This window comes from Musca vetustissima, unplaced genomic scaffold (genome assembly GCF_032173495.1).
Source record: "Musca vetustissima isolate MV318-11 ecotype Yass unplaced genomic scaffold, APGP_CSIRO_Mvet_v1 utg15531, whole genome shotgun sequence".
Taxonomy (NCBI): domain Eukaryota; kingdom Metazoa; phylum Arthropoda; class Insecta; order Diptera; family Muscidae; genus Musca; species Musca vetustissima.
Genome location: NW_026882214.1, coordinates 239,619 through 251,936, shown reverse-complemented (window position 1 = coordinate 251,936; position 12,318 = coordinate 239,619). Strand labels below are relative to the sequence as shown.

General features: G+C 33.1%; 1 protein-coding gene across 1 annotated transcript; it reads left to right on the top strand.

Moving 5' to 3' along the window:
* Window positions 1-2,912: 2,912 nt before the first annotated feature.
* LOC133328439 (carboxypeptidase N subunit 2) lies at window positions 2,913-4,316 on the top strand. Its single transcript, XM_061537007.1, has one exon. It carries the CDS (start codon window positions 2,913-2,915, stop codon window positions 4,314-4,316), a length of 1,404 nt encoding a protein of 467 aa, XP_061392991.1.
* Window positions 4,317-12,318: the final 8,002 nt, after the last annotated feature.

Sequence of the window (12,318 nt, the reverse complement as noted above, 5' to 3'; positions counted from 1 at the left end):
GGTGTCGATTTTGATAAATTGCCGGTTATTTGGATGGCCAATAAAAAAGCATGGGTGACGACTACAGTTTTCACAGACTGGTTCATTAAATATTTTGTGCCAGAAACTAGAAAATATTTGAATGAAAAGTTCTTCTGTTGGTAGACAATGCACCCGGGCATCATCCGTTGGAACACGAAAATGTACAAGTTTTGTTCCTGCCACCAAATACCACATCCTTAATCCAACCACTGGACCAAGGAATCATCGCAACATTCAAAACTTATTATATCAAACGAACATTCCAGTATATTTTGGACACTTTGGATAGGGATAAAACTCTAACAGTAATTGATGCCTGGAAAAAGTTTTCTATCAAAGATTGCGTTACACATGCTGCTTTAGCATTGTCAGATTTACGACCATCAACCTTAAACGGATGTTGGAGAGCAATTTGCCCAGAATGTGTAAAAAGTAAAAATCCTGTGGAGAAAAATACAAACGAATATCCCAATATAATTGCTTTAGCACACGCAGTTGGTGGGGAGGGTTTTGATGACTTGGTATTTGATGACATTGAGGAACTGATGATTGATAAAGTTCTTAGCGAAGACGAAATATTACATTTTGCCTCACAGAATGCTGATGTTATAGAAAGCAGTGATAGTGAAGAACCTGAAAAATTAACTGAAAATTTAATTCAAGAAGGGCTTCAACTTGCAAAAAAATTAGGATACCATTTCGTCAAAAATGATCCCAATGTCGAAAGAGCTGCACAATTCCAACGTGAGCTGAATTCTTGTATGGCTCGTTACAAGGAATTATACAAAGAGGTAGCAAGAATTGGCGAACAACGGCTCATAACAGAGTTCATTTTTCAAAATGTAGATGCCGAACGAGCAAGAGAAAGTACGGTTCAAAATTAGTCCAACGATGATAGTGAAGCAAGCGAATGCGAATAACTGATGACGACAGCAAATAAATTTATGTTGTTGTATTTATGATTATCACTTATTCTATTTTATTTGTTACCTTAAATATTGAATAACCTATTCTTTTCGTTCACAACACATTTTTTTAGTTCCTGAACTTGCCATACATTTAATTTATATTACTTTTAAGATTAGAGTGCATATTTTGTTATCATTAATTACTATGCTTGTGAAAATAAGCATTATATATTTGATTTAATAAAATAAACATGAATTCTTGTTTTTCACTAATTTTAATAGGTTTTAGAGATTAGGAACCAATCACCCATTTTTGTATAATATCAATGTCTTTTTTTACACGGCCTTTTCTGGAACCAATCTACCGTGTAAAAACAGACTTAGGTGTATGTTTTATTTTTGCGGTGAATAACGTCGAATGAGCTAGTTGACTTTTAAGTAGAGCTGTTCACCTCAAAAGTTCAATAAATGTATTTCAATGATGTGTCTCGGTTATTGTTGCAGTAACATTTACTCAGTAATTTTAAATTAACGGGTGCTAGAAATACATCGAAATTAGCTGGATAAATCTTACTAGGAGAAATTTACCCAGTAACATTCAATAAGTTCTCAGCGTAGAACTGCCAAACTAGCTCCCTCTTTTCGCTCTCTTTTACTGGACTTTGGAGTAGACAGACAACATTCAGTAACATTTGGAAACAATTGTAACCAAATATAGAGTAAAGAGGCGCAGCTAATGTTACCCAAACACGCGTTGCGTATCAAAATATAAAGTTGAACACTACTTTTGAGAGTTTACCCCATAGGAAACCAAGTAAAACTACACCGACTGAAGATAGGTGATTGGTAATGTTGAGTAAGGCCGAACAATTTCCAATATATACAGTAATAAGAGCGCAAATGGACTGTCCGTCGTCGCATGTAAGAAAAAAATTTGGAATCTAATAGATCTGTTTACATTAAATTTTTAAAATTCCACGTTTGAACTGGTTTATCTGTATATTTACATCCGCTGCGGAAGGGTTGAACGCCATCAACAGACATCTCCAATTCATCAAAAGTAGTGACAAGCGTAGCCAAGCAATAATGATAATTTGATGAAATGAAATGATTGCAAGCGCAAATAATCCAGTCCAGCAACAGAGGTCATAGAGATCACATCACAGACGCGGGTTGCCGCCGTCAAAAGCGTTGGTGCCTTTACTGGGCAATTAGGGATTTGATTAGCATTCGCATTTTCATACATATACTACACCGCAAAATAAATGGATTACTAAATGTGGGTAAATTCATACATAAGCAAATAATAGTGTAATGTGAGAAAACTTTTGATATTTGCAAGTGGCAATTAATTGTATGGTTTCTTAATATACAAGACCGTATGGTTCGCAATCCATTTAACATAAGACAACCAATAAACGGTGTGAAGGAACACGACATGTACTGATGGTGTATGTTGTATATCATATCCGGTTTATGTTATTACAAAAGATGGTTTCCGCTTCCAAACGAGGACACATACATAAACAAGATTTTATCCACAAAGTCAATAGCACTGATAATTTTTGGAAACCACAGTTTCTCATATTTTTAATAGTCTGCATATCCATACCGCTTCGATAGCAGGCATTTGTCTTATAAAGACAAATTTTTGTCCACGGACCTAATATATGTAATGCGCAAAAATATTTTCTCAATAAAATATTTATTTTAAACCGCTATGTACGAAGCAACGAAGTGACTTTTATTTTGATAAATTTTCTTCCTGAAAACTGTCGGCAATTCGTATAACTTTCAATTGAAAAAAATGATTTCATTAACATGAACCTAGCCCAAAGGGCTATGAGCGATTCCAACAACTTCAGTACATGGACTACTTCAAAAGCTTAAAATTAACAGTATATCACTTAAACCTATCAATTTATAATCAACAGTACACTAACTACTCTATATCTTCACATTACAGAGAAAGAAATAAAAAAAATGGGAATGCAATTATTCATTTGGATTGGACTTGTTGCAATCATTCGAATCGGCAGTGTTCAAAGTGGACAAGTACGAAGAATATGGATGCAAGACCATTGTCGAGATGGCGTTTGTGGCGATATTTTAATCGATCGTACCGACTACGTGATAATGTCACAGATCGCAGTCGAGAAGCACACCATATTAACCTTTGTAAATTCTAGCATTGCAAAAATTCCGCACCTCATGTTTGATACATTTCCGAATCTTCAAATATTACGGATGGAGAACTGTTCATTGGAAACCTTTGAAAGACCACAATTTGAAGGTGCCAGCAATTTGATGAATTTATTTCTCGGTTACAATCGTTTAAAGGAAATACCGCAAAACATATTTTTGGGAGCAGATAATCTGGAAGTTTTAATGTTAAACAATAATGAATTGCAAACCTTGAACAACAACAGTTTTCAAAGTTTAAAAGAGCTGAAACAGCTCTCCCTTGACAGTAACAAGATCGAATCGTTACCTTCCGGCGTTTTTCTGCCGCTGCAAAAGTTAATGGATATTAATCTAGCTCGGAATCGATTGGTATCGCTTGCAAGAGGTATCTTTGACATGAACGTTAATCTGACACGCATTTCCTTAGCTGGGAATCGCTTCAAATCTTTTAAATCGGAATTATTCCAGTTCCAACGCAGAATCGCATTTTTAGATCTGTCCGATAATGTTTTGCAGGAATTAATATTGGAATTTCCGTCAATAGACATTGTGGCAGCCAATAACTGTGACATCCGGAAACTTATCACCAATGGGATTGTCAGGGAACTTGAACTGCGCAATAATTCTTTAAGGGACATACCACATATTTCAAATGCACCGAATGTCACTGTGTTGGATTTATCTCACAACCCCTTGGGTTCTCTGCAAGGCAATCCCCTTAGGCGATTTACTGAATTGGTACGTTTGAATCTAAGTTCTACTGGTCTACACGACTTGGACGAAAGTGTTTTCAAAAAACAAAGTCGTCTTAAGTCCCTCGACATTTCCTCGAATTCTCTTTTCACGCTGAAAATTACAATGTTCGATCATTTGAAGGAGTTGCAGTACTTTTATTTCCAACAAAATAACTGGAACTGCGATTTTTTGCAATTGATCATGACATCGTTTGTCAAGCGACGCGACATTACTTTCATCGAAGACTCGATTTCGCCAGAATTTGTAGATGATTATATAGATGGTATGGCCTGCTGGTATGAAAACACAAAAAGTTCTAAAAAATGTGATGCCAGCGGAACCAGGCTTACAGATGCCGCGATGGAGTTGGCAATCGTTCGTAACGATATCGACCGCATGATGGAAGCTATGGACAGGAAATTTATTAAACTCTTTCAGATATTGGAAGATATAAAGCTGAGATTATAGAAACCCGACACATATTAGTATATATTTATCTACATACGTACTCCTGTTAGTAATTAGAAAATATGTTTAGATAATGAACAAATGCGTTTTAGGACCATATTAACCGACTTTTGACGTAACTATTCGACTGTTTCATTTCATTGTATTCAAATAAAGTATAGCCCTGCAATTGCCAAAAGCAAGCACGCTCTTTTATTTAATATGAAGGGTAAAATATCAACAATATAACGTATGTAACAAGGTGCATTTAATAAGGTGTAAGTGACAATCATATGGTTTTAAACTTTTTTCTTTATTATTTGTAAAGCAAATTGTCAAAAACATTTTCAATATTACATTTCGATTTCAAAAATGGTCTTTAAATTTAGGCTTTTTTAATAATAATAATTCAAGAAAACTGCATTCACGAGGCGGACGTTCCTTTCCGTCCGCCTAAAGAATGCAGTTTTCTTTCTAGGCTTAAATCAGTTATAACCCCGCTCACCGAATAGTCCACATATTTTTATGTTATGTGTGGAAATCTGTCCATAAATACCTGATACTCATAAAATCGAGGAGATTATGTTAGCCTATGTTGGAATCGGCCCCTTGGATCTTGTGACAATTCTCGGCGAAGGTTAAATACGCCTTTGGAAAGATTTTATACGATCAACACAATTTCCATGATTTAGCCTTTGGCCGGGGATTTATGTCTTTCAATTTTCTTTAAGAAGGCAAGAAAATTAAAAGACACTACTCCATAGAAAAATAGATTATAATTCATCACATCATAAGGAGCCATGGGCTGCATGTGAGAAACTTAAAATTAATCGCGACCAGGTCTTAAACTTTATTTTTCACTGACCTAAAACCGCCAATAACCCAAGAATACACAAATTCATTAATTATTCCTCAAATAATAGTTCTTGACAAAAATAAATTAATAATTGTTTTTGTTTATTTTTGTCAAAAACTTATTGTCAACATGACAATTTAATTTCTATAATAACAATGTTGTTTTTGTAAAATATTTGTTGTTGTATCTGATGCATACACCTTATTAAATACACCTTGGTATGTAATTAGAATTTAATTACACAAGGTACGTATAGTGGGAAATATGATAACTCTTCGCATTTCAATGCGAGCAATGCCATGAGAGCAATGTCTTCCCATCCAATTTTTTTAAATTCATATGCTTATTACTTTGCAAAGAAGTTTCTGCTATGAGACGAAAACTTTCTTCGATAAATTTAAATTCATATAAGAAGTGTCTGCTATGAGACGATAATTCTAGAATATTAAGTGGAAGCCATAAGGCAAGGAGTTGAACACTCCAAAGCGACACTACTTTATTATTTCATACATTATCGCCTTAGTAAATTCCAAATGCAACGAAGATGTTACATTTAAGAGGTGACAAGTTCAGAAGACTACTCTGTATTGCGAAGTGCAAGAAAAATTGTATCGGATGGAGTAATTCGTACTCTCTAATTCGTTTTCGTGTCTCCTTTCGCATCTACTTTACGCAAATGTGGCATCACCGCACTCAGTAATATGAAAACGCAAATGAAGCGAAACATGTAAGTAAGCACAATTAAAGGTTTTATTTATATCTAACTTGTTAATTATTTTAGAGAAATCTTAAAAAGATACAGACTCAGCAACGTCATTTCCAAACTTTAGTAGTTTTTATGGTACAACACAGTGATTTGGCGAAGGGACAATTGCAGAGTTCAAATGCGAAACAACGCGCTAACAATTTGTGGACAAAACTAGCTGATGACCTCAATTCAAATGGACCGCATTTAAGAGAAAAAGTAATGTACACCTAAGTCTGTTTTTACACGGTCTTTTTGTACATGGTTTTGATATAACACGGTTTGAAAATTTAATATTTTTAATTTTTTTTAGACGATTTTATTCCATTTAGCGCGATTTGAAATTTCATGTACTTAATTTTTTTTTTGTCAAATTTAATTTTTGAGAAGTATGTTCATATCACAAAAAAGTATTTATGAAAGAAAAAAGTCTGAAACCATCGATAGTTTGCGAACACTAGCTTAAAGATTTAAGAGAACCCCACCCATTCTCGATTTTAATTTTTCAAAATTTTCAATGGGCTGGTAAATCAATACCAATGCTTGTTAAGGTTTGTAACTTTGCACATATATATTTGAAGATTTAAGAATGAAGAAAAATAATTTACAAAAAATTGTTGTTATTGTTTTGTTGTTGTTTTTTGTAATTAAAGAAAAGTCCTTATTTTTTATGGCGGGCATGATAACTCCTCACTGGATCATCGGAATCCGAAAATTCCAAGGGTGTTAGAAAGAGTACATGTCTGGCTCTCGTATGAACTAGGATTATTGACATCGCTCTAAAATTAACAAAATGGCGGACATTTAAATAAATATTTTTGAAAAATCGACGAATTTTGACCAAAAGCCAAGTTAAAAAATAAGGAAGATCTTCACCGATTGGCTTTATCCTAGTTCATACGATAGCTATACACTAACAGAGAAACGTGTAAAAATTTAAAATCATATAATTCTTAAAATAACTCGACAGTTACATATTACGAGATGCCGATTTGAGGTCACCAAGCAATGAATAGGATTTGTTGAACCAACGGAATTTAACAAATTTCCTATTTGTATTAAGAATAGAAGTAACATTTATACATTTAAATATAAATTAAAGAAGTACATATATATATATATATATAATCCCTACACTGTTAAGTAATGTAAATTTGTATATAACTGATATGTAGTTTATAGTTGTCAGGTTTTGCCCCTCTAATGCCTGAAGGCCTTGGTGCTTTTTATTACAATAAAGCAAAAAATTTGAATGTGAAAAAAATTTTTGTTTACGTTTACGGGTGAAACCATTTCGCCTCTTACACGAACTGTTAATTGGACCATGGTTTTGACAATAGATTAGGTGCAGTGTTGTACTTTTAAAGAAATTCGCCTTTTGGATGACCTGATATTTGCGCCACATTCATTCCTTTTTGTGTTCATACACTGGCCGAAAAATGGGGATATTTTTGGAAAACATTAGTTCGGAATAAATCGAAATTTGTGGTGGGAGAGCAAAACAAATACATCTTTATATGTGAAATGTCATCAAGCATAGTGTTAGCATTGAATATATAATTATTTTCTTCCTTACAATTTGAAATTAACATTTTTACAACAATTCTCACGGTTTAATGACATAGAAACATTAATTTTTGAAAAAAATTTTATTTCAAACAAATACAATCTCAAAACTTTAATATATGTATTAGTATGATCTAAAGGTATGTATGTACATATGTTTTTATGCAAATATGATCCAATGTGATCTGTTCCTGTTCAATATTCAAAACAAATGCAGAAAAATAGTAATCCCCATATATTGAAATTGCAACGACGCAAATCGAACTTTCTGGTTTTTGAAAAGCGACGCAACTCGAAACAACGCAAGTCGGTAATTTTTTTTCTTAGTGTCATCTATTTTCATTTTCAAAATCTGGTCGCCTTAGAAAAAGACAAAAAATAAAATATTTTCAAATTCAGATATAATTAAAATTTTACATTACAGCATTCGGGAGTAAATAATAGTACGTTTACATTGTACCGGATTACGTTAACCCAGTGGGTTTCAATTGTCAATGCCATTTTATATATGTCAAATAAATCCTCATAGAGTAGGTTAATTAAATCGAACCCATATTTTATTAATACAATGTCTGTCATTAAAGACCAATATCACGGAGATCCATCCGATTTCCACTTATGATGTTGGTAGAGTCGGATTAGTCGGATGGTCTCTGTTGGAAGATGTACGTGCAAAAATACGCTGAGAACGGAAAAAAATTGTATCGGTACAACTCAATACAACAAAAAAAAGTTTGTCACGAATAAAAAACATAATTTTTATTAGAAACATTAATAGCAAGAGAAAATTTGTTATTTGTATTATTTATTTTTATGTATTTGTACAGGCGTTTTCTTTGTCAATTTTAATACTTAAGGATACAAAATCAAAATAAACTTCACCAAAATTCACGCTGTTTGTAAACAAATTGTTTTGTTTGCATACAAATTATTTCAATGCAGCTGATGTTACTGGAAAATCTTTACTGGGTAAATTATCCAGTAACAATTTGTCATTTTTTGGAAAAACCATCACATTTATCATGGTACAATTATAAAAGGTAACAACAAATCCCAAAGAAGTGGAAGCTATAGAAATATAAATTTGATAGATTTTCATTCATGTTTTTCAAATTTTATTTTGAGCATTCGAAAATATTTCATTTTCAAAATAAATATAATTTGTTTGTTTGTTTACATTTTTCTGTCAAATTACGTTGACACTAGTATAACTTACAACCACAAATTTCCATGTGATTGTTGTATCCTTTATTGTACAACAACACTTGCTGTTACCTTCTATTATTATACCATGCACATTTATTATGATTATCTTCAAAATACTAATAACTTTCACCAGTTACTGCTTAATTGAATGCAATTTCATGTTAATGTTATATAACATTTTTCCAATATAAATTAATTTTACGAAAATATGAACTTCGGACTTTAACCTCATGTCATTGGTAAACCGTGACCTTGATATTTACTCCTTTAATCCCTAAACTGATGTCCACTATCACATTTTTTATCTAATTATATTGATTAGGGCAACCCTACAACGACGTTCTCTTCAGTTGTTTTATGTTTTCATTAAAGCCGGACGCGGGTAGTTCTTGCCGGGGGTTTCGCGAGTCGTGTTTTCTTGAATTTCGGTAATAATTTAATGATCCATCATCTGTAAATTCAGTGAATCCAATAATGTTATTTAAACTGTTCATTTAATCACTTTTTAGTTTTGTGCGTAGTTTTTATTTGCAAGTTGCCCATCTATGTTCTGTGTTCGATTCTTCTTTGTGCCCATATGCCATTATCAATGTTTGAAACCCCCTTGTACACCACAGTTGTTGGGAAAGTGAAAAGTTTTTCATTTGAGTGATTTGATTGAATTTGCCAAGTATGTAGTTGAAAATATAATTTGTTTGCCAAAATAAAACGTTGTGTTAAATAAAATGGGGCTATGTGTTTTTTTCTACCATTTGTTCTTTGTTTATGTTAGTGGTAACTTCGTGCTTTCGTTTGTTTACGTTTTTCGTGTCATCTTCGGTCGACTGAGCAATCGTTGCCGTCACCGTCGTCTCGTCGTTTGATCTCGTGTGCTTAGGAGAGTGAGGATATGGGAGCAGAGCCTTTCTTCAAGTAAGAATTTTATTTTTGCAAAATTGTTATACGGCGTTTACATTATAAATTTTTACCGGGTTAACCTACTCGATGAAGATTTATTTGACATAAATACAATGGAATTGATAATTTAAACCCACTGGGTTAACGTAATCCGGTTAAATGTAAACGCCGTATTATGTTATATGTTATATAGATTAACTGAGTGCAAAAGGAAAAAAAGTTTGTCACGAATAAAAAACGTAATTTTTATTAGAAACATTAATAGCAAGAGAAAAGCTGTATTATTTATTTTTATTTGTACATGTGTTTTCTTTGTCAATTTTAATGCGTAGTCCTGATTTATATTAGGCGAGTTTACTTGCGGCAATTTTTATTGTTCTCTTTTGAACTTGCTTCATTCGTCTATACAAGGCAAGTCGATTTCAAAAATATACTTTTTTTACATTTTGTGACAATGTTCTGGATTGGTATTTCAAATTACTGACACTACAAACAAAATACACAAAATGAATTGAAAGAAAATTGCCGGTACGAACAATTTTTTCCAATTTCTATTCCCCTTGCCCCTCCTACAAACAAAGACTTGCCGCAATTAAACTCGCCTAATATAAATTGGGACTTAAGGATACAAATGGTCTGCTCCCGTACTGCAAGAATCTACTACTTTTTACTACTATAACACATTTTTCCTTTATGATATCGAACATAATAGTAAAAACTAGTAGATTCTTGCAGTACGGGAGCAGACCATTTGTATCCTTAAGTCCCAATTTATATTAGGCGAGTTTAATTCACCAAAATTCACGCTGTTTGTAAAAAAATTGTTTTGTTTGCTTACAAATTATTTCAAAGGTTGTACAGAATTTTAACATTATTGAGTAAACAAACATACCTATCGCCACCAACAGCTAGATTCTGAAACTCATTTTTTGGAGAAAAAATTATTATGATTATACTAATAACTTTCATCAGTTCCATCTGTTTAATTGAATGTCATTCCATGTTATAATGTTATATAACATTTTTCCACTATAAATTATTTTTACGAAAATATGAAATTCGGATTTTGACCTCATGCCATTTGTAAACCGTGATCCTGAAATGGACTTTTTGCCAACAAATTGGATATTATTTACTCCTTTAATCCCTAAACTGACTAAACGTATGCACACTATCACATTTTTTATCTAATTACATTGATTAGGGCAACCCTACAACGACATTCTCTTCAGTTGTTTTGTGTTTTCATTTAAGCCGGGCCCGAGTAGTTCTTGCCGGGAGTTTCGCGAGTTCTGTTTTCTTGAATAATAATGAGCCAACATCTGTAAATTCAGTGAATCCAATAATGTTATTTAAACTGTTCATTTAATCACTTTTTAGTTTTGTGCGTAGTTTTTATTTGCAAGTTGCCCATCTATGTTCTGTGTTAGATTCGATTATCAATGTTTGAAACCCCCCTTGTACACCAAAGTTGTTGGGAAAGTGAAAAGTGTTTTAATTGAAAATGTCAAATCGTTGAAAATATAATTTGTTTGCCAAAATAAAACGTTGTGTTAAATAAAATGGGGCTATGTGTTTTTTCTACCATTTGTTCTTTGTTTATGTTAGTGGTAACTTCGTGCTTTCGTTTGTTTACGTTTTTCGTGTCATCTTCGGTGGACTGAGCAATCGTTGCCGTCACCATCGTGGTTTGATCTCGATTGCTCTCATGAGCTTAGGAGAGTGAGGAAATGGGAGCAAAGCCTTTCTTCAAGGTAAGACTTTTATTTTTGTTTTTGCAAGATAGTTATGTTAAGGCATCCGCATTCGTCGTTACTGGGCGGCCGCTGCGGTCTTCATCTTGCAAATCAAAACTACCGGATCTAAATTTCTTAAACCAATTACGGACGGTCCTAATGGTTTTAGTACCACTCCCGTCTGCATGCCGTAAATGCAATGATGTATAGAATAAATTAAGAATACGACTGACGAAAAGATCTAAAAGAGAATAAGTGTTACCCAAATACTTTAAAGTAGGTTTTTCGGAAGTTTTGGACATCTATGCGTAAATGCTTTTTTTGGTTCCTCATATTGAACGGTGCAGAAACAATTTTAAATGAGGCTTTGTCACCAACGAAACGTACTTTGAAAGAGTCCTGGGACGACTGAAACCGATGTTTATATAAGCATAACCAGTCAGACTCACTCATAGCGTGGCGCGCAAGAAACTTATGGGACAACCTAATATTTAAATATATTTTTAATAAAAAGGAACATAAAAAGGCCTTCAAATTATTTGACACCTTTGAACTTTAATTTAATCAAGAAAGTTATTAAATTCATTTATATTACGTATTTTAATAGTCATTTCCGCTTTAATTAGGTCATAAATTTTGAAAATAAATATTTGGGATAAATTGGGTAAATACTCTCATTTCCGGGTTTTTGTTATCAAATCGATTCAAAATGGAAAGATTTTTAATACTTTAAACATGTGGTTAAATGCCCAGATATTGAATGATTATTTAACTGCCGAATAATTTCAATCAATCATTTTCTATACCGAAACAACATATAATGAGGTAATTTTCAACCATTTTTTGACACATTGGGCGGTACAACATGAGTCAAGAGTTGAAGGTTTATCCGCATAAACTCGGCGTTTCACGAAGCCGCATAAAAAGTATAATGGAAATTTATCTTGCAATAAAGTAAGTAATGTTCTTCACTAGCAGGCAAAAAAGTCGTTTATCATAGTCGTATTCAATGACACT